At 34.8% G+C, this 23,925-nt stretch overlaps 1 protein-coding gene across 2 annotated transcripts; it reads left to right on the top strand.

Annotated features, from left to right (window-relative positions):
• Window positions 1-1,374: 1,374 nt before the first annotated feature.
• Window positions 1,375-23,711, top strand: MED30 (mediator complex subunit 30). 2 transcript variants are annotated; one of them, XM_019714377.2, is made up of 4 exons: window positions 1,375-1,692; window positions 9,625-9,783; window positions 11,723-11,827; window positions 23,316-23,711. In XM_019714377.2, exons 1-4 carry the CDS (start codon window positions 1,516-1,518, stop codon window positions 23,409-23,411), a joined length of 537 nt encoding a protein of 178 aa, XP_019569936.1. In that variant the 5' UTR covers window positions 1,375-1,515; the 3' UTR covers window positions 23,412-23,711. The 2 variants fall into 2 exon arrangements, with proteins under 2 accessions (XP_019569936.1, XP_074172514.1); XM_074316413.1 differs by lacking the exon at window positions 23,316-23,711 and adding an exon at window positions 21,208-21,315 and having other exon boundaries at window positions 1,385-1,692.
• The last annotated feature ends 214 nt before the right edge of the window (window positions 23,712-23,925 follow it).

The following is a 23,925-nucleotide window of genomic DNA, read 5'->3' as shown; positions in this document are numbered from 1 at the left end:
ATGGCTCACTATTTCACTCAGAATAAAGCCCAAACTGCTTTGACATGTCTTAGGTTCTCCAAGGTTTGCCTGTCTTCAATGTTATTTCCCAACACTTATCCTTACTAAACTTCAGACCCTGAAAAGCATTACCAAGCCTCCTTACTTCGGGTGTCAGCACTGGCCTTCCTTGTCCTATGACCCCCTCACATAAAACACTGCAATGTTCATTCAGCTCCTTCTCACAGTCACTGTCAGGGCTCAACTTACTCCCTTCAGATTGTCCCTGATCTCCTAAATTGTTAGCATCCTGATATTAGGACCTTGAACTTTTGCTTCAAGACACTCATCACAGCAAGTGGTGTCCTGTCTGTCCCATGAGAGCAGGGCTTTTGCCTGACTTGTTCACTACTCTATCTCCATTTCTAGCAGCCAGCACATAGTAGGTGCTCAGGAAATATTTGTCACATAGTAATTGGTCACTAAGGAGCTGTAAATTACTATCTCTAAAATCTTTACAATGGTTCCTATGTCATTTTTAGTAACCATTTCCTGTAAAGTTTTTACTAATGAAGTGTTCAGATACTTTTTAAAATGTAAATAATTTTGTGCCTATCACCCTTTTCCACATTCTTGACTTTTTTGTACACTTTGAAATGGGCAGGTAAGAGGTAGGTGGGAGAATAGCTTTAATTTTTCTTACATTGATGTCACTCAGTATGTATTTATTGAGTACCTTCTATGTGCCAATTACTAACACTAAGAATACAATAAGTGAATAAAATGGACACAGTAACTGTTTTTACAGAGTTTGCATACTAGTGTGTGTATAAGGTGAGGGGATGTCAGAAAGTAAACAAAGTGCCCAAGTCAGAAAGGGGTGTAGTGTTAATTTTATACGTAAGGTGATCAGAAAGCTTCTCGAATAAACCAACATTTGAGCGGGAACGAATAGCAATTCAGGATCTGTATCAAGGTCACAGTGAAACATGCAAGATCAGAAATTTCATTTTCTAAATTCAAATCGCAGTTTACCAGTGGCAAGCTGCATGCGACTGAACAAGTTAAACTAGCCCTTCTGAACCTGCCTCCTAGCTGTAAATGGGAAATGATACTACAAACTTCGTAGGCTTGTTAAGAGGAAATGCTCAGCAAGGAAACTAATACGAAAGAGTCCTATGGAAAATCCTAATGAAGGGCTGAGAACCTGGAAATGAACTCTAGGAAAGCCTGCCGCGCGCACCACCACTTCTGGATGGAGTGCAGCTGGTGATTGGCTACTCAACCAGTCCGTTCCGCCCCTCGGGCATATGGTCCAATCGCAGCCGGCTTTGCGCGGAGACAGTTCCCAGGGTCCGCCGAGTGGGAGGTGCCCATGACGTTTGACGACGCGTACGTCACGGTGGGCGGAAGTCACGGGCGCTGTTTTGAAATCAGGCCGCCGGCGTCTTACAAGGTCTCACGCGGAGCCCCAGGCCGGGAGGACCCCCTGACGCCTCGTTACAGACCCCGCGGGCCTGAGGCCACAGCCGCAGCATGTCGACCCCTCCGTTGGCGGCGTCGGGGATGGCCCCCGGGCCCTTCGCGGGGCCGCAGGCTCAGCAGGCCGCCCGGGAGGTCAACACGGCGTCGCTCTGCAGGATCGGGCAGGAGACTGTGCAGGACATCGTATACCGCACCATGGAGATCTTCCAGCTCTTGAGAAACATGCAGGTGTGAAGCAGGGCGGGCGCCTCGCCTGTGATGCGTGGAGAAATCGGGATGCGTCTGCGAGGGACAGGGGCTCTGGTTTGGTCGTTATGCAGGGTCCTGGGGCGTCAGCGGGGCTGCCCTGGGCAAACCTCAAGCATAGGGTCGACCTCATTTACATTCGGAAGTGTCTGTCCCCAAGAGTCTGCGATGTAAGGGCAGTGTTTTCCAGACCGGATTTCTGGACGATGGGAGCCACATTTTCTAGATTCAAGCGGGTTCTCTGGTTACTAGGCAAACTCTTGTACCTTTCAAGGTAAATGTGGGCCTCCCTCCACTATCCTCCTTTGACTATTTTAACTTTCATCTCATCTTTTTCCAGTAAAATACTTTCTGAGAGTCTGAGTGAAAATTAAGATTCTGCCAACCATTTTTGTTAAACAGCTTTATTTGGGTATCAGTAACACAGTATAAAATGGTATATACTTGTGAAACCGTCATCCATCACCCCAAAAAGTTTCTTCATGCCCCTTTGAAATCTTTACTTCCGGCCTTTTATCCACAGGCAAACTCTGATTTGCTTTCTGGCACCATAAATTAGTTTGCGTTTTCTAGAGTTTCATATAAATGGAATCATACACTGTGTAATCTTTTTTTTTTTTGGTCTGGTTCCTTTCACCGTGTATGAGGTAATTCCTTTTATTATTTTATAGTGTTCCATTGTATGAATATATCGCGATTTGGGTTGGTGGACATTTGGGTCATTCCTCTTTTGGAGCCATTATAAAAATGCTGCTATGAGGGTTCACCTACAAATAAATATTCTTATGAACGTGTTTCATTTCTCTTGAGTAGACAGATGCCTAGCAGTGGAATTGATGGATCACATGGTAAATGTTCACCAAATTAAGAAACTTCCAAAGTGGCTGCACCATTTTACATTCCCATCAGCAGTGTTTGCGGATTCTATTATAGTTACTCCTCGTTCTCCTCAGCACTTGTTATTGGGGGGTGTTTTGTTTTTTTGTTTTTTTGCTTGCAGATACTTTCTTACTTTCTCCAAGTCTTTGGTTTGTCTTTTTAATTCTTTTCACATTGCCTTTGGAAGAACAGACATTTTGATGAAGTGCAACTTATTGATTTGTGCTTTTACAGATTTTGTTTTTGGTGGTGTACCTAAGAAATTTTTGTTTAATCAAAGGTGACAAAGATTTTCTCCTGGAAGATTCATAGTTTTAGGTTTCATATTTAGATCTATGATCCACGTTGACTTAACTTTTTTATATATAATGATAGGAGCGCATCCAAGTGCATTTTTTTCATTTGGATACCCAGTTGTTCCAGCACCATTTTGCTAACATATTTTACTGGCTTGCTCATCTTACTACTACATGATGTGGATATCATTCTTGTTTTATGGATGAGGTTTATTTGTTTCTGAGAGGTAAAGTGACTTGCCCAAAGCTAGTCAGAGTAAATTTGAAATCAGGTCTTCAGACTTTTACAATACTTATTTCTACGGGTATACCAAAGAGTAGTTGACTGCTTTTTTGCCTCTTTGTTTTTGTTTTTTAAGTTATTGAGATTTTTTTCTCCTGATTTTAAAAGTAATTCAATTGTGTAGAAATCTTTTAAGACCATGTCAGTAAGCCAGTATGAAACAATACAAAGGGAATCTAAAAGAAGATATGATCGTTGGCAACTACTTTAAAAATTAATAGATTAGTATCTAAAATGATTAAAGTATGGATTAAATGATCTCAGAATTGAACAAATACAGTTGATCCTGAACTACATTGGAGTTAGGGGTGCCCACAACCCACACAGTCAAAAATCCGAATATGACTTATGTCTGCCTTCCACATACATGGATTCCCAAAAGCCACCTGAAAATTTACTTCTTTACTTTTAACATTCTGTATGAATTAGGACTGGAGAACTAACAGCTAATATTTACTAAGTACTCCCCTTGGTCAGGTACACTGTTGTCAGAGCAGTTCTAAGGAGTATTTTTATCCCTACTTTACAGCTAAGAAAACTGAGGCTTAAAGAGAATTTATTCAACATCACACATGACTAGTAGCTCTTCCTATTAATCTCTTAAAGTACTAATTTGCTGTCAAACAATTTTTAGTACTAAAACAGATAAAATAAATATCCATGACCTGCACAGAAAGAACTAAAACGTTTTCCAAAAAGTATTACCAATAACTGGATTACATGTGAACATCTGTACAAAACCAATCTGTGATAGTTATTTCTTTGTGGCTCTTTTAAGTGTGAGTTCTGTGGTTTAACTCATCTAAGACCCTTTGGGGCATATTACAATTGGCTGAAACCGAAACACCAGTGTCCATCATTTCCAGAAAGCTAGAAGTAGTGGTACAAACGGGACTACATATTAGGTATTTACTAATTCGTTTTATAAAGTATCCAAATTTCAAAAATTATCTTCTATATTACGAATCAGGAAAGATCAAGTACCATAAATACAAACTACTAAGATTATTTCTAAGCATTTGTTTTAGAGAAATGGTTCTTTATTTATTAGGTGTCCTTTAGCCTCTTGAGACTCAGATGAAACTATGGATTCTCTTCTGAGAAAAATGCACATACATAATAGGTTGGTGCAAAAGTAATTGCGGTTTTTGCAATTGTTTTTAACATTTTAAACCACAGTTACTTTTGCACCAACCTAATACATTTTGACTAAAGTTTCAGGGAATGATTAATGGATGTCTCCCTAAGGATCTCTAGATCCCAGGTTAAGAGTCCCTGCGTTGGAGCACTTGCGATCTTGCTCCCTGTTATATGTCATCAGTTTGGCTCACATAAACGCTTATAAAAATTATCTGAACAATAGAAAAAGATTCCCTGCATAAGAAAGTATTGCTTTGGTTCTATTTATTATCCTTTACATCTTTAAAACAATTTTTTGAATATATATTATAATTCAGAAATAAAAAAGGACTTATGGGGAACATTCTCTCCCTCCCTATCTGCTAGCTCTCTAACCCTTCTCCACAAGAAATCATTGTTAATGACTTTTATTACTTTTCTTGTGTATCCTTCCAGATAGTCTATGCATATTTAAGCAAATGTGTATGTATATTTCATTTTCCTCCCTTTTGCACAGATGGTAGTATGTTATACACAACATTTTGTGCCTTGCTTTTTTTATTTGGTATATTTTGGAGTTTATTCATATCCCCACAGAAAATACTTCCTTCTCCTTTTGAAGTGTATACTAATTCACTGCATGAGCATACTGTGATTTATTTAACCAGTTCTCTAGTGAAGGACATTTAGGTTGCTTTTACTCTTTGGCTATTATGCTACAGCGAATAACCTCCTACATAAACGTGCAGGTATACCTGTAGGGTAAGTTCTTAGATGGCTATGCGCTTCTATAATTAGATATATTTTGATGAATTACCCTCCGTGGGGGTTGTACCAGTTTATGCTACCATGTCCTGACCAAGACCGACAACTGGGCTTTAACACAGTGAGTTATATTTTTGGATCTTTGATCATTTCATGGGTGAAAAAAATCTCCATTTCTCCTAGTTTGAATGAGTTTGAGCATCTCTTGATCTATTTATGAATCATACACATTTCCTTTAGTTTCATTTTTACAGTTAAAACTTTGATATGGAATTTCATATAGAATTTATCCTAGAATCAAGTGTGAAGTATGGCTCCAGCCTTAGTTTTTCCAAAATGTTAACTGAATAATTCATTTCCTCCTCCATTGATTTCAGATGCTGCTTTAGACAAATGAGTCTGTTTCTGCATGTTGTGTTCTATTCCACTTAGCTACCTGTCTCATGTTGTAAAGCCAAACATATTTATTGATGCTCTATACTGTGTTTACACTTGTTTTTCAGAATTGCCTTGGCTATTCTTGCTTATTCTTCACTTGTACTTTAGAATGAGCTTGTTTAATTCTGAGAAAAACCTGTTCACATTCTTTAAAACTTTTTTTTCAGCTACAGTTGACATTCAATATTATTTTATATTAGTACAGCACAGTGGTTAGACATTTATATAATTTATGCAGTGATCCCCCCAATTAGTCTGGTACCCCTCTGGCACTATACACAGTTGTTGCAACATTTTGTCGCAATGGTAAGATTTCATTCTTTTTATGGCTGAGCAATATTCCATTGTATATATGTACCATTTCTTCTTTTCCCCTAATACAAAATTATTTTTTATTAAATTTATTGGGATGGCATTGGTTAATAAAATTATATAGGTTTTAAGCATACAATTCTATAATACATCTGTATATTGCATTGTGTGTTCACCACCCAAAGTCGAATCTCCTTCCGTCACTATATATTTGACCCCCTTTACCCTCTTCTACCATCCCCCCTGCCTCCTTACTCTTACTCTGGTAACCACTAATCTGTTGTCTGTGTCTTTGAGTTGTGTTTGTTTTTTTGTCATGTTTGTTGCTTTCAGTTTTAGTTGTACATCCCACATATGAATGAAATCATAATGGTTCTTGACTTTTTCTCTCTGACTTTTTCCTGACGTTTTTGCTTAGCATGATAATCTCAAGATCCATCCATGTTGTCGCAAATGGCAGTATTTCATCTTTTCTTATGGCTGAATAATACCCTATTTTATATACGTACCACATCTTCTTTATCCATTCATCTATCAAAGGACACTCAGTTGTTTCCATGTCTTGACCACTGTGAATAATGCTGTAGTGAACATAGAGATACATATATCTTTATGGATATATGTTTTCAGATTCTTTGGGTAGGTAGCCAGAGGAAGGACTGTGGGTCATATGGTAATTCTATTCTTAATTTTTTGAGGAACCTCTACACTGCCTTCCATTGTGGCTGTACCAATTTACATTCCCACCAGCAGTATATGAGGATTCCTTTTTCTCTGCAGCCTTTCCAACACTTGTTATTATTTGTCTTGTTGATAAGAGCCATTCTTACAGGTGTGAGGTTATATCTCATTGTGGTTTTGATTTGCATTTCCCTAATAGATAGTGAAGTTGAGTGTCTTTTCATATATCTGTTTGCAGTTTGTACGTCTTTTTGGGAGAAGCGTCTATTCAGGTCCTCCACCCATTTTTTAATTTGATTGTTTGTTTTTTCGTTGTTGAGTTGTACAAGTTCTTTATATATTTTGGATATTAGCCCCTTATCGGAAGGTGTTGTTTGCAAATATCTTCTCCCATTCGGTTGGTTGCCTCTTTGTTTTGTTGATGGTTTCTTTTGCTGTGCAGAAGCTTTTAAGTTTGATATAGTCCCATTCATTTATTTTTGCTTTTACTTCCCCTGCCTTTGAGGTCAAATTCATAGGTTCATTTAACTTAGATCTGACATCAGTATTATATTGAGTCTTACTAACCAAGAACATGGAATATCCTTCTTTGTATCCCTGTGGAATATTTGAAGTTTTCATTTTTATCTTGGAATTTTTAAAGTTTATTTCTAGATATTTTATCTTTATTGTTGCTATTGTAAATGGGATCTTTTTCCTTTCTCATTTTCTTTTGTTTCTTTTTATATATGAAAGCAAAGCTGTTGTTTTCCTCTGTATTAATTTTGTACCCATCTCCTTCTTGAATTCTTTTATTGATAGTAACCCTTTATCATATCATCTGTAGAGATGTTTATACCACTTCCTTTTTAATGTTTCAACTTTGTTTTGCTCTTCCCCTCTAACTGCATTGGTTAGTGCCTCCAGCACAGTGTCCACTAGAGTTAGAGTCTTAGACAGAAATCCTGTTCTGTTCCTGACTTCAGTGAGAATGATTTTAATGTTTCCACATTAATTATGGTGCTGACTTTTTAACCGAAACAAATCTATTTGTTTTAGCAGTACATGTTGAATTTAGTTGAATGCCTTTTTGGTGCAAGTGGTATGGTCCTGTATTTACGGATCTTCATCAGTATTCAGAGTGAGATGACTGTTGATGAGCTTTTCAGCTTAATATCTACACCAGTGCATACCAAAGGGTATAGGAAACTGATCTGTCTCCCATGTTTCTAGAACAGTGCTTGACACATGAAAAATGTGCAATAATATTTGGAATTAGTTAATTGTTCCCTTCTTTGAGAAGTGATGTTGTATATGAAAACTAACACCCAAACTCACCAAGTAGGTGAATTAGAGGAAGGTGATTCTTTGCATTTCAAAAGGATTTTGTTTTCCTTTATGAAAAGATTTACTGAGAGTCCTTTTACATTACACACACTTCTAAGTGAATTTTAAGTGTAGATTTATGGATAAAATAACTCACCAAAGTAAAATAATTCAGACTGTATTTCAGAACCTTCTGTTTGTGTGTACTGCATTAAATACAGTGATACAAATGTGAATAAGTTCCAGTTTTCACTAAGTAGAGAATATGGGCAAAGTATTAAACCAGTAAACACCATAATAAAAGTACAGAGTGCTTCTGTATGTAAGATACAATCAGTATATTCCTTATTATCACCCAAATAGGAAAGTAGGGATCCTTTGAAATGTTTCTCTGATTGTTAGTGTCTGTGAAAATTCATAAATTGGAAAAGTAAAGAGGAGAAATCCTACATTGTATTGGGTGGGTTGAACTTTTAATGCCTTTCCCCTTTTGACTGTTTTGACTAATTCAGCCTGTGGAATTTTATCACATTTCTTTGAGATATTGCACTCAGAATGTTTTCATGCTTGAGAATTTCTGAAAATCCTAACAATATCTCATTTCAAATAATTTCAGAGGATCCATCTCCTTATCTTATAAACCATTACATTATAGGAAATTTGGAAGTGAGAAAAGATAAATTATTCAAGTCGATCTCTCTAATGTTTCTTTCATCAATATAATCCTTTCCAGTCTTTTCCGTGTTTATGGTTTTACCTACTTATAATGATAGTGTTTCTGTTTTCTTTTTCCTCAGAACATTGTATCATGCACTTTTTTTTTTTTTTGCATTTTTATTTTATCTGTTGAAAAAAGAAAAGAAAATGAACTGAGGTTTAGAAAGATTGGACTGATCTAGCTATTAGACAGTGGTTAGTTTTGTCACTTTAATCCCCAAGATAAGTATACGGGAAAGTGCTTATAAGGAAAGTGTACCTTGTATATTAGAAAACTTGGTGTGATGTTATTTCTGATGTTAGCGTGATTTCACAGATCAGCTTGTGGAAATAAAATGTAGACGTACAGAGAAAGGCAGATTTCGTTCATGAGTTTCAGCAAGGCACAGAAAGTACAAATTTAGTTATAAGATCTAAAGAAGTAATAGTCAATTTCCATTTATCTGTGATTTTTATCATCACTTCAATATATAAGATTTGGCTTCTTTTGATAAAAATTCCTGATTTAAAATGTATAAGTGTGCAAGACAGAGTTGTGATCATAGCATTACTTGTAAGAATGATGTTCAAGGCAGATTGATTTGCACCTGTACCTCTTGCTTTATATTTCCTTTGGGGACAGGTGTATATTTTAATGTGTTCCTTGAACATCTTAATTATCTTACCAGTTAAGGTATTTTGAGATTATTTTGCAATCATAGTATTATTTTTCTTCTGAAAATATCCTGTTTTCATTTTTTTTTCTTTTTTTGTTGTATTTTATTTTTAACTTCCTGGTTGAGTTCAGCAGCTTGCTGCCTCTATAATAAATTAGTAAGTAATATTAAAATTGTACATTCTTTTTAAAGTTATAATATACTTCAAAAATTAGAGGGGAAAAATATTTCACCTGGTCAGAGGAGCTTATCAGAAAGTTTTTTCTAGGTGTGTTTTACAGCACTGACTATGCCAAAGAGCTAGGAAATGAACAGATGTTCCGCTTAAATGCTGAACATTGTACTTGATTAACTGTTAGGAACTGTTTGTGTTTACATAGTGCTTAAAAATTGTTTTTTTAGCTTTAGTTATACAAAATCTTGATTTGCATTACTTTATATTTCTATTGTTTTGTCTGATCAGCTGCCCAATGGTGTCACGTACCACACGGGAACATACCAAGACCGGTTAGCAAAGCTGCAGGATCATCTTCGCCAACTTTCTATTCTCTTCCGGAAGCTGAGACTGGTCTATGACAAATGCAATGAAAACTGCGGAGGGATGGATCCCATCCCAGTAGAGGCAAGTTTTAGTGGTAGAGGGAGGATGAATGTGAGATGTAAGATAGTCTTGAGACTTTTGTAATTTCTTTCCCTTCTCACATTCTCCTATTTTTGCAATATTTCCAGATTTTAAATGTGATATATAGATAGATATCTGTATATCTATATCTATCTATATGGCTATATATATATTTAGTACTATATTTTTCATGTTAATAATTTCCTATAGACTTTAACATCCAGGTTTATTAGTGAATTTTTGTTGTTGGGAGGAGAGGGTTGTCTGTGGCAGTTTCTATCATTGTTGTCAGTGTCTCCTTTTAATTAAATCCATGCATGCTTTTTGATAGTAGTTTTAATAGTATTGTAAAATACTTTTAAAATGGTTTTTATGTAAGTTCTTTATGGATAAAGGTTAAATTTCATTATTATTAACTTAGATTAGCTTAGTGGAATCACTCTAGTTTTAAAATATTTTCTTTAAATTTAATCTCGGATTATAGATATATTTTAGTTAATTAGGTGTATATTTTTATAGGTGGCCCTTTCCTGTTGACCAGTTATATCTCTGCCACCAAAGGTAGCTGGGAAGGTTTGGATATTCTCTCACTACATACAAAGAACAATTTCATATGATCAGTGCTTCCCTTTTGAGTGATGAGCATGTAAGGGATGAACAAAGAAAGAGTAAACTCAACACTTCCAAAAAGAAGTGGTCAAAGATGTGGGAAAAGATCAGAAATGTGGTTGATATTGTCAGATGCTGCAAAGAAGTCAAGGAAAATAAGGAATGAAAACTGTCTAGTCGATTTTGTTGGAGGAAAATTGTTGCTATATTTGAGCAGAGCTTCAGTGAAATGGTAGCAACAAGAAATCAGGTCACAGTGAGTTGAAGATTTAAACAGGAAATAAGGCACTGGAGCCAGCAAGTGGGTATGCATCATTCAAGAAGCTTAGATAAAAAGCAAGGGAGGAAAGCAGTACCTGGAAGGAGGGATGGAGTCAGGGTTTTTTGTTTGGTTTTGTTTTCCCCTCCAAATGAGAGACTGAAATATGTTTAGATGATAAAGGAAGAAAACAGTAGGGAAACGTTGGAGGCAGGGAAATAAATAATGAAGACTGGAGGGCAGAGGAATCAGAGCACAGGATGGAGATTATCATCTTCAGGAGGAAGCATGACTGCATTAGAGAGGGAAGGAAGAACGTGGTTGTGGATGTGGGCAAGTTTGTATTTGTCCCAGGAATGTGAGGAAGTTGGGTCAGAGGACTCCTGGTTGTACCAGTTATTTACCTCTGGCCTGTTGCTACATTGGTAATGTAGATGATTCCTGAAGTCTGTCACATCTACAAGGGCTTCATCAAATAAACTTCATCACAAATTATACATATTTAATTATAATTCTGCTAGAAATTACACTGTTATATGAATTTTTTCCTCCTACAAAAAAGGCAGGCTTTCCCCCAAATAAAAGAAGTTGCGACATCTAGGAATTTGCATATACTGCCCTGAGGTTCTAGACAGCAAGTAAACGACATTTATATAATAATGCACATCCATGAAGTTCCTTTCTAGTGTAGATGAGTGCAAAACTATTCTATCTCAATAGACTATGAATTTCTTAGGTGTGGGAATCACATCTTATTTGTCATTATTTTTGTAGTGTCTTCCCCAGTGTCTGGCAATTAAATATTTGCTGATTGAATGAGTAGGCTATTACTTACTTGTATGTGACAACTAGTGTTATAAGGGCTATTTTGCAAAAGAAACCTGCAAAACTAATGTATAGAATGCACTGAAATGATAAACTTCTAAAGTTGTTACTTTAGACCATCGAAATTGAAATTTATGTTTATACTATTAGAAGTATAAAAACTGACTTTAATCTTACTCATCTATACCAGTGTAATTGGACCTTTTATATCATATTTTTGACTTTTAACTTGTTTGTCACACCCAGCAACTTATTCCATACGTGGAAGAAGACAGCTCAAAGAATGACGATCGGGCTGGCCCACCGCGATTTGCTAGTGAAGAGAGGCGAGAAATTGCCGAAGTAAATAAAGTGAGTCATTAGTCTGTACATTTTCTATTTCAGAATTATTGATAACATTTACAAGGGAGTCTAAAAACATAATTTGAATTATAGAATTACATGAAGTGGTTTCTGTGGCAAATTTAACTCAGAGTACAACCAAGAACTGAAAGGTAAGCAGAAATGTCATCCAAATAGTCAGAAGAGAGATCGCAGAATTCATGCAATAAAGCTCTTAGAAAAGCTTCATAGGCACTCCGTCACAACCCATTTCTTTACCCATTTACTTTTTTCTTTTCTAGGCAAAACTCTAGCCTCTAGCTCCCAGCATATTCCGAGCAACAAATTATAAAAATTTACAAATAGGAAATGTGACTGTCTCAACACCTGAATAAAATTGAGAAAGTTATCAAAGCATTACCCTACAGTACCTACTCCCTCCCCCCAAAAGTTCCGAAACTAAATGTATTTATTGCTGAATACTTTGAAAAGTTCAGAAGATGTTCATATAGTTGAGAAATAGGGAAAGCTGTCAGTTCATTCTATGATGGAAACAAAACCCAAGCTTACCAAAATCTTACCAGTAGCACAATAAATAAAACTACCAATTTCATAAATCCTCCCTACCCGTCCCACTCCTAAAATTTTAATTCCAATTAGAATTCAACAGGGTATTAACAATCCACCACAAAGAGGATTTTCTAAAGTGTATATGAGGATAATTCAATTTATATACATAATACATAATATTGTAAAAAAAAAAATTTTTCTCAGATCTAAAAGACATTTGATAAAATTTAAATGTTGCTGATTTAAAGAATATTCAAAACTATTAACAGTTTTTTTAGTCTTTATTTCTGATAAACAACCAACATTTTTCATACTTTTTAAGGCATAAAATGCCTTACACCACTATGTTTAGTATTATTTTAGAAATTATAGATAGCACAAAAAGATACAAAATAGAGATAAACTTTAGGAAACAGGAATTATAATATGTACAAGCTTGTTAAATTTGTTAAGCTTGTACATAGTATAACTCAAACTGCTTAAGCTCAAAGAAACTCAGTTAATAAACAACTAGAATCAATAAGAGTTCAATAAAACTAAAAAGGCTTAATATAAGATTGATGCAGTTCTCTTATAATGCTTAAACCAATTATGTTATAAGAACATATTCACAATTGCAACAACAAATATTAAGTAGTTAGGAATCATCTCAATGATATATGTACTAAACTTACTCAGATACATAAAAGAAGTTTATAATAATTAAAAGTTCTTATAAAGTTCTTATGTGGCCAATAAATATCCTTAAAATGCCATCTTGATTATTTTATATCTTTAATATAGTAACAATCCAAATCTAACTAGGTATTTGAAAGTACATAAACATGAGGCTTTAGTGTAATACTAATCAAAAAACAAATCCAAATAAAATCCAGATGGGAATTTTTTTCTTTTGAGTGTACTGCAATATCAAAGAAAATACTAATAGGAGTAATGAAACAGCAATCTTTGCTTTAAAAATTAAACATAATATGAAGCACAGTATAAAAACAATAATTGTGAAATACAGGCATAAGAATAGAAAGATTAGTAAAATAGCCAGGAAAGTAGTCTTGCTATTGTGTATGAGAATTTAATATGACAGAGAGGAAATTTAGTCTTAAAATTAGAAACTTTGGGAGAAAATTAAGCTAGTTTTTATATTGCATCATATGTCAAAATGAATGTCAGAGTTGAAAAATAAGAACTGTAAAACAAAATACTGGAAAATTAAAAGAAAGATATATATTAAAACTAAGGAGAAAGGAAAAAGATGTTTAGATTTTATAAAATAAAACTAACTTTTTTTAAAAAAAGGAGAAATACAAATTAAGACTATTTCTAGCAAATGTGACAGTAATGAATGAGCATAAAGAAATCATAGTAGGAAATTAGTAGGGAATGAGGAGGGGATTGGGAACTTTAAATTTCTTTTTTTTTTTTTTAATTTATTGGGGTGACAATTGTTAGTAAAATTACATAGATTTCAGGTGTACAATTCTGTATTACATCATCTATAAATCCCACTGTGTGTTCATCACCCAGAGTCAGTTCTCCTTCCATCACCATATATTTGATCCCCCTTACCCTCATCTCCCTCTGGTAACCACTAAACTATTGTCTGTGTCTATGAGTTTCTGTTTCTCATTTGTTTGTCTTGTTCTTTTGTTGTTTTTGGTTTATATACCACATTATCAGTGAAATCACATGGTTCTCTGCTTTTTCTGTCTGACTTATTTCGCTCAGCATTACACTCTCACGATCCATCCATGTTGTCACAAATGTTCCTATATCATCTTTTCTTACTGCCGAATAGTATTCCATTGTGTATATATACCAACTTTAAATTTCGATCGTGAAGAATAAGTGATGTTTGGTAGTCCAGAGATGAGGCATTGATTTATTAAGAAGTGTTGTGTTTCTGTTGGTAATCTATGTATTAATTCACAATAAATGTGTTCTATTTATTTTTCTTTTCTGTAATAAGGATATTTCTTTATAAAATACAGTGAAATGTATATAAATAAAACACCATTGTAATAATAACTTTCATTTCAAGTACTACATGTGACATATAGTTCTCTACCATAGATTTTATGATATTAAAAAAAATACTTGTGCAAATTCAGAAAGATAAAATTTTTCTAAATATGTTTCATTTCACTTTTTGTTTCTCTAAGTTCCCCTTTTTATCCCATTTAATGTCTTAGAAATAACTTACTCTTGATTATTTTTTAAAAGACCTTTCATATAATTAGAATATCATTATACTTTGACAGTGTGTAATCAGGAAAATCTCACTACCAAAAAACTATTAGAAATAAACAAAGTTGCTGGATATAAAATCAATATACAAAAATCTGTTGCATTTCTATATACTAACAACAAAATATAAGAGAAATGAAGAAAACAATCCCATTTATAATTGCAACAAAAATAATGAAATACCTAGGAATAAACTTAAAGGAGGTGAAGAACCTGAACACTGAAAACTACAAGACACTTGAAAAATACTGAAGAACACAAAGAAATGAAAAGATACTCTGTGTGCAAGGACTGGAAGAATTGCTAAAATGTCCATATTACCTACAGCAATCTACAGATTTAATGCAATCCCTATCAATATCCCAATGGCATTTTTTCACAGAAATAAAACAAAAAAATCCTCAAATTTGAATGGTACCACAAAAGACTGCAAATAGCCAAAACAATGCTAAGAAAAAAGAACAAAGCTAGAGGTCTCATACTCCCTGACTTCAAACTAAACAAATCAAAACAGTATGGTGTTGGCAGAAAAACAGCCACACAGACCAATGGAATAGAATTGAGAGTCCAGAAATAAACCCACACATATATGGACAACTAATTTTTGATGCAAGAGCCAAGAACATACAATGTAGAAAGGAAAGCCTCTTTAATAAATGGTGTTGAACATTGGACAGCCACATGCAAAAGAATGAAACTAGACTACTTAGACTATCAAACACTATACACAAAAATTAACTCAAAATGAATTAAAGACATGAATTTAAGACCTGAAACAATAAAATACATAGAAGAAAACACAGGCACTAAACTTATGGAACTTGGTCTCAGAGGGGTTTTTGTGAATTTGACCCCAAAGGCCAGGGAAGTAAAAACAAAACATAAATGAATGAAACTACATCAAACTGAAAAGCTTCTGCACAGCAAAGAAACTATCAACAAAACAAAAAGGCAACAACCGAATGAGAGAAGATACCTGCAAATGCTACCTCCAATAAGGAGTTAATATCCAAATTATATAAAAAACTCAATAACAAGAAAACAATCAGATTAAAAATTGGAAGAGGACCTGAATGGACACTTTTCCAAGGAAGACGTATAAGTGGCCAACAGACATATGAAAAGATGCTCAACTTCACTATCTATCAGGGAAATGCAAATCAAAACCACAGTGAGATACACCACGCACTCACTAGAATGGCTACTGTTGAAAATACACTAACAAGTGGTAGAGAGGATGTGGAGAAAAGGCAGCCCTTGTACCCTGTTGGTGGGAATGTAAATTAGTGCAGCCACTATGGAAAACAGTATGGATGTTTCTCCAAAGATTAAGAATAAAACTACCATATGATCTAGCAATTCCTCTTCTGGGTATTTACCCAAAAAATATGAAAACATTTGTTCGTAAAGATTTATGTTTCCCTATGTTCATTGCAACATTATTTATAACCACCAAGACATGGAAACAACCTAAGTGTCCATTGATGGATGACTGGATAAAGATGATGTGGTACATATTTACAGTGGAATATTACTCAGCCATAAAAATGCACAGTATTTCCATTTGTGACAACATGGATGGATCTTGAGAGTATTATGCTAAGTGAAATAAAACAGATGGAAAAGGACAAAAAAATGATTTCATTAAAATGTGAAATATAAAACAAAAAGTAACAAACCAACTAACAAAACAGAAAAAAACAAACTCACAGATACAGCCAACAGAATGGTGGTTAACAGAGGGGAAAGAGATTGGGAGAAAGAGTGAGTGGGTAAAGGAGGTCAAATATATGGTAACAGGAGGAAACTAGACTAGGGTAGGGCGCACACAATAGAGTTCACAGATGTCAAATTATAATCTTTTATACCTGAAAATCACATGATATTCAATGTTTTAATAAATTTAAATTTATTTTACTATAAAAAATCTTATTTAATTTTTAAAAATCTCAATAAATTTAATTTAAAAAACCTTATTAGCTATTGAACTAGAATTTTGTGAACTTTAAGTGAAAGATATAACAGGTTCAAAGGATATGATGTATAAAAGAATTACTTTCTGTACATGAGGATTAGGTCTCTTACAGCCTCTCTCTCCCAGACCCACTTACATACTTCCTTTCCTCCAATCCTTTCAATGCAGTTATGTCATAACTGGGGTACAGTAAATGTGTTCATATTATTATGGTACATAAATATTGGTTATCGCTAAGCCACATAGTGAATTAGGGTTACATTTCCCTCGTTGAACAATTTTTTGTTTTCCTGAAATTAATTTCTATAGTTTTAAAATTTTTGGTTAGTTCTTTCTGCATCGGTGGCAGCATCTCAGTACTGTTTTCCAACTTTCCACAAAGTAAAACGGATCAGGCAATTTATTGGTTCTTTTCCCCCCTAGAGTCCTCTATCTTCTTGCTAAGTCTGGATTAAGTACTCTCTAGGCCTGCTATTCAGCTATTTTCCTGAGGTTTTCCTTCACCTCTTCTGTTGGTTTCACTCTTGACTCAATCTCTTATCTTCCTCTTTTCTTGGTTTACTGCCTCACTGGTGAAGTACATATGTCAGTGGTTTCTTTAGAAGAAATGCAAAGACTTAAATTTTTAGCCTTCACGTAGCTGTCCAGCTGATAGCTTAGCTGGCTATAAAATTCTATTTTAAATTATTTTCCTTCAGAAATTTCAAGGTATTCTAATCTTCTAGTACAGGATTTGGCAGACTTTAAAGGACCAGATGAGAAATATTTTAGACTTTGTGGTACACACATGGTCTTTGTTGCAATGTGAAAATAATCCTTACCTCACGGGCCTTAGAACAACAGGTCATGTGTCACAGTTTGCCAACCCCTGTCTGTGTAGTTCTTTTGTCTTTCTAGATGGAGGCTCTAAAAGATCTGGTGAGCATTTGATGCTTAAACATGAGCCACTCATATTTAAGAGTGAGACACTAGAAAGCTAATCAGAGACTTGTGAGTTAGTTTTGTCATACCAAGATTAGGAAGCAAGTTGGCTTTTTTCTTTGGGGAACTCCCAACTATCAGTTTCCAAGATTTTTTTTTTTTTAAATGGCTATTCAGTTTCTTCAGAGAAGATTCCAGTGATCTACATAGAGAGTCTCTTGTCTTCTTGCCTTCTGCTGTGTAGGTAGCCATGAATCCACAACTGTTCTTGTTCAGTTTCACAAGAAACAAACCTCCTAATTCCCTAGGAGGTGGGGCAGAGCATGGCGAGAGACTACGCAATCACCAGTTCTTTAGGTGTGGGAGTGAGCACCTGGGGCTCTCACTAGCCTCTGAAGTTTTTTCTGCTGTTCCTCCAGTTTTCATCCCTCAGCCTCACTTGGTGCCTTTGAGATGGCACCCGTCTCCCATCTTCCTGGAGGGTCAGCCCTATTTTCAGTGGCATGCCTCCTGCACCAGTTGGGTGCAGTTTCCTCCCCACTACAAGTCACTTACCACTCCCCTTCTACTTTTCACCTTAGTTTTCAATTAAACAGATTTAAAGTGCAGCCCTATATTTCTGTAGGAATTATTTTTTAAAAGAAAATTGAGAGGGAAAGTATGTTCTCTTGAGTAGCAGGGAAAGTGTTCATTTGATGGCCTCACAGCTTTTATTTCCTGGGACTTGTTAATATATTTTGAGACAGGACTGGAGAGTTAGGTGGCAAACAGGTAAAAGAAAAGGACTAAGATTTGTTTAACTGCTATTGAAATCCCTTAAAAAGAAGGCAGAAGGTAACAAATAGCTATAAACTAAGAAAAGTAGATTATTTGACCCAGAGAGGTTTTTAACTCATTCCTTAAATAAAACATAAATGTAACACATATTCTGACTGTTAACAAAGTTATCTTATGTATAATTAGTGCTTATGAACATATTTTATTTATACTTTACCTCCAACTTCTTCCAACTTTGTACCTCCCTTCTAGAATATAAAATTAAAATATGTAATTGAAAATCTTTAAAACACTGAGTAAGCTCATGATTAATTGATATATTTTTCTGCCTTAATGGCACACGCCTGAGAATGTTTCCGTGAAAAAATATGTTTATTTTCAATAGCCACCTACGGATGGTAAAATGTTACCCTGCTGTAATTATATAACCACACAGATGATATTAAAATGAAAGTTCAAATTAATTGATTTGATTTAATTTTCAACTACTTATATCTCTATTCATAAACTTTATGTTGTCTATTATTTTAATGCATTCTTTCCTGTTATGCAAAATTTTTAAAATAGTTATTAGGTAGTAGTAGAATTTTATGGTTCATAGCAATCTTAGCTAGTGACATATCAAAGTAATTTGCTATAGAATAATAAAATGAGTCATTTTTAAAAATAGTCATTTTTTTAAAATACTAGCAGACCATAATTAACTGGAAAACAAAAAAACAACATGCATCAAAATGATTTTTGTTGTTGTTTTTGGCTGTTTGTTTTTTCTCTTCTAGGCTTTTGGGAAGTTTTTGATTTGGCTTTTTGTTATTTTTCTGTTGCATATTCAAACATTCAGATATTTGGGAACCTGCTTTGTGCCAGGCTTTATTCTAAGTGCAGGAATTTCTGCCATGAACCAGACAGATGTGTTGTCTGTCACTGCTCACATTTCACAGGAGTGCATAGGTTTCTTATTTGAGGACATAGGTCTCTAATGGAAATAAAGCAGTACCCATTTCTTGTACCCATTTCATGTTGTGATAGATATTTACCAAAACAAAAATATTGTGCCGTATTTTTAATATATTATCATTTGCTTATGTTAAATGATTAAGTTGTTTTATGGGTCTAATAGAATCAGTAATGAAATTATATTCTTGGCATTCAATTAAAAATATTCAGTTTTTTTACAATGCATATTTTAGTTCTTTTTATTCTAAATGGGCTTCATAAAATAAGTAGCTTTATATACCTCTCAGTTGACCCTCACTCAGTCATTTTCAAAATATTACTATATTGTGTACTTGAAATGATATAGAACAACATATTGATGAGGTGTTTAATATTTAATCTATATGGTCTGTGGTTTCTAACAATGTATATACCACCTATGCTTACCACAGTGCCATGAAACTTTGGGGCATGAAATGTGTAATCAGCATTTGATATAAATCATCAGATGACAGAATGGCTTAGTTTCAATCATCAGATATTTGGCTTATTTAAAGATATTTTTTCTTTTTTCCCCCATATTCTGGAATCCATAAGCCCTGATACCCAGGTAAAGGATGAACACTTGTTTGAGACTATACGTTTTAAGAACCTCACAATGAGTTCTGTTTTGCTTTAAAACTATTCTGTTGATGGTAAAATGAAATTGAATGACGAATGTGGGTAGTTTTTACAGGCTTGATATATAATTCAGTCCCTGCCATTTAGAAATTAAAACATTTTTAACCAATTGTCATAGCCTTTGTATGAATATTAAATTACAGGCATGCACAAACCTAATTTTTTTAAGTATCTACTCTACTTACACATTCACCTGTTAATGGAACAAATTAGGCACAGCTGATGGATTTTGATAATAGCAGCTGTCAACCTCTGTTAAAATCAATCAGTGGTAAGACTGTATATATTAAGTTCTGTGTCACATCATGAAAATTTATTTACAGTTTAACCACTAATAAGCATAACTGTCAGCTTTGCTGTTGATAATTTCATGATGTGTTTTGGCTCTAGGTATTTTATTTGTATGCTAATTTTTTTTGTTTTTTTAATTTAAAACTTTGTGGCATCTTGGAGAAAAAACAGACCCAAGTGCTTTATAATAGACCACACTTAAATTTTCTTTTTTTTTTTTTTTAACTATTGCCTAGATTTGAATATTACCTTGAAAATATCCTACGTTTTTCAGTTCTCTTACTTTATTTTTTTAGAATTAATGAGGCTATTTTTTTAAAACTAGTATATCAGAATTTATATTTCTAAGTGTGTATTCTTGAAAGTAGTCATATGGGTAAGCTATGCATTTATTCCACTGATGCAAGCATTGTGGCAGCCATCTGCAACCTGTTTTGATATTGATTTTAAAGTCTATTTTTAACCACCCAAGAATATAATTTCACCACTTCTAATTACTCCTTAATTTATACTGAAAATGTGATCACTGAGCTTATTTCACTGCCTTGGCCTTTGAATGGTTTTCAGCTGTTCCCAAAACTTAAATCCTCCCTCTGTCTTTTGCATGGACACAGATTTGTCACCATTGAAGTTCCTTAGGAGAAACCATCCCACACACTTGCCCAGTTAACCTTTTTCATTGCAGCTTAAATCACATTTCTTTTTCAAGAATTTTGATAGGTTCCATTACCCTCTACCAAGCCCAAATTTATCCTCCTTCCTCCCTTTGCTCACCACCAACTTTCCTAGACACCCACTCCGCAAACAATATTTTCGTTGTTTGCTGCCCCTACCAGTCTGAGGCAGCCTCTATCTTTTGGGGTTCCAGAGCCTCTGATATTTTCCCTCTGCTGTCTGCCTCACCAGGTGATAGTCTAGTCCTTCGGGCTTAATCTTCCTCCTACTTGATGTTGAATTTCTTCAAGGCAGGGGTTGTTTCTAATTCATTTTCCTTCCCTTTCAATACCAAACCCAGAGCCAATATTTATGGAACAGAATGTGTTACAGACTCAGAATCCCATTCCAACGAGATATACTGAAACTTTTTAAAGTGACATATTCAAGATAGAAGGTACTGATTAAAATAAGATTTTTTTTTTTAAATCAACTCACATTCTTTCTCTTCCTTTTATTCTCACTCAGTAGCTCTTCCCCACTTCCCTCTTAAAAATGGGAATTGAGTGGGGGATCGTGGTGGGGGAGGTCTCTCACAGCTGGAGGAAGGGCGGCTCAGTGGTAAGGGCAGCTGCCTTTGACCCATTTGGAAGCCATTCATTAGTTCACTAAACTAAACTTGCTGGTGTTCATCACATGTGTATGTGTAACTGACTGGCGTCTGACGTATGGGTGCACAGAAGTACAACTGGCAGGGGCCTCGCAGATTACATCATCCTGTTGCATTAACAAGAAAACTGAGGGTAAGGAATTTGTGATCAAACAGCAAGTTAGAGGCAACGTTTGAACCGGGAGTGAGGTTTCCAACCTCCCGATATAGTGCCTTTATTCTGATATTCCTGTTTCCGTGCTACCCCTCGTTGCTGACAGAAGTGTCAGTTTCTTGGTCTCAGACATGAAACAGACTTTATACATTTGTCATCTCACCCAGTTATCTGGGTCCACTTGGTTAGATAATACACACAACAGCTTAAATAACTACCATATACTTAACAGAAGAACACAGAAGATGGACCACCTAAAAACTGAACAAGGAGACTAATTAAAATATTGACAGCATCTTTACCCCAAAAGCAGTTCAAGTGAGCTGTATGATACTGTATATCCTGTACACATGCCCTGTTATTATATGGTTATGTGTTACCTGTGCTGTGTTAATTCTCTTTTAAAATACTATGAATTAAATTTAATTAATAAATATTGAAGTCTCTGTAAGTTGCTTTTCTGTTTTCCAATAAGAATTTCTTGGGCCTCTCTTTTAGCTACTTCCTGTACTTCTCTAACTCTAGGTAGAAGTAATATGAGCAAGTTAGTTAATCCTGATTTGCTCTTTAATGAATTCAAAATTAAGACTTTTTTAGGCCTCTTAATAATGAACTTGTACTACTTTATCTGGAGGAATTTTAATATAGTATCTTTAAAGTTACCTAATGAAATGTTATTTCCAATTGTAATGTTTCCAAAAGGTTACTGAAGAGTAATGATTATTATTATAATAGCTAGTGAACACTCTGACCAAAAGTTCTCTATTTTCATCGTGTTTTACCTAAGCAGACACTTGCCACATAGGATTTGGAGGAAGGATGCTCAAAAAGTTCATGAACTGTGGTCTAGTAGAAACCCAGTTATAGAGAGACAGAGACACAGGCCAGTGCATTCAGGATTTCCAGCAAATCTTAGTCGTGACAATTGCTACATCGGGACCGTGCCGTTTTACTTCAGTTTTCAGAATTATAAGTAGATCGCTTCCTGCTGTGGGCAAACAGTGACTTCTGCCAGTTTGGAAAGACCAGTTGCACCAGGCACTGCGTTTTTATTACACTGTGTTTTCTACGTTGACAGCTCATGCCTATGCCTACCAGTAACATTTGCTGGATGTTTGTGTATATGCCGGGCACAGTTCTACCACTTTACATGAACCAAATCTTTTAATCCTCATAACAGCTCTTATGAGGTCAGTTCAATTATTAACCCCATTTTCCTGATGCGGACACTGAGGCACAGAGCTGTACGTTATTTGTCCAGCATCACACGTTTATTTAGTGAAGGAGCTGAGAGAATCTGGCCCTAGAGATCATATTCTTGACCATTTTGTTACACTGCCTCTTGGAAAACCTATAAACATAGGTTTTATAACAATTACATATTTAGCTTGTTTTTTCTGATGGTGGAAGTGGAACAGTAAAGAGAGGCAGGGGCTGGAGCCACGGATAGATCTCTGCGGGCTGAGTTAGAATTCAATTTGTCTGTCAGTGAATATCTGTGGCCAGAAAAGGATTGAGACCTTCTGCCTAAAGGAAATATTTAGCTTAATTTCTGTCTGGATCATTAGAGGCCTAACTTATGACATTTTAATCTTATAATTTCATGTCTATATTTCATTTTTTATATATTTTTTTGTTTCTACAGAAACTCAAACAGAAGAATCAACAGCTGAAGCAAATTATGGATCAATTACGAAATCTCATCTGGGATATAAATGCCATGTTGGCAATGAGAAACTAAACTGATATTTAAATTTCCTGCTTTACACATGTTATACCATTTTTTTCCCTCAAGTATTTTTTTCCCTTTGAACAAGATTATTTATCTGTTTTCATTCCAGTCACTAGAATTAAAGTTCCTATTTTTGCCTTGTGGTTTTAAATGAAAGGATTCATAGCAGTTTGTTTTAAGTTGTTGATTCTGTGAAAGATTATTGTAATAAACTTTGATTCGGTTTGTGTTTTGGTTAATCTTCGTGAATTGAATAACTTTTTCTAAAAGCAAAATAATTAAGTTTTGTAAATAAATTTCTAAATTTGATTGTGGTGATTTTACTCGTTTCATTACACTTTTAGGAGAAAATGAGAGGTGTAAACATTTTTGCAAATGAAAATATCATTGTGTGGTACGAATTAATTAAAATGTAACATGTAAGTTACCATTTCAGCTCAGTTTTTTAAAAAATTCAGTATGAGTCCCAAACAAGTTAAAATGAGCAAACAGTTAACTTGTAATATTGCTGTAAGTAGATGAG

This window comes from Rhinolophus sinicus, linkage group LG12 (genome assembly GCF_036562045.2).
Source record: "Rhinolophus sinicus isolate RSC01 linkage group LG12, ASM3656204v1, whole genome shotgun sequence".
In the NCBI taxonomy this organism is placed as follows: Eukaryota; Metazoa; Chordata; class Mammalia; order Chiroptera; family Rhinolophidae; genus Rhinolophus; species Rhinolophus sinicus.
The sequence above is the reverse complement of the archived record's forward strand: the minus strand, read 5'-3'. Positions and strand labels throughout refer to the sequence as shown.

Coding starts and splice junctions, on each gene's coding strand:
- MED30 (XM_019714377.2), top strand. CDS start 1,516: ATGTCGACCCCTCCGTTGGCGGCGTCGGGGATGGCCCCCGGGCCCTTC. Junction 1,693..9,624: donor AGCTCTTGAGAAACATGCAG/GTGTGAAGCAGG, acceptor TTGTCTGATCAG/CTGCCCAATGGTGTCACGTA. Junction 9,784..11,722: donor TGGATCCCATCCCAGTAGAG/GCAAGTTTTAGT, acceptor TGTCACACCCAG/CAACTTATTCCATACGTGGA.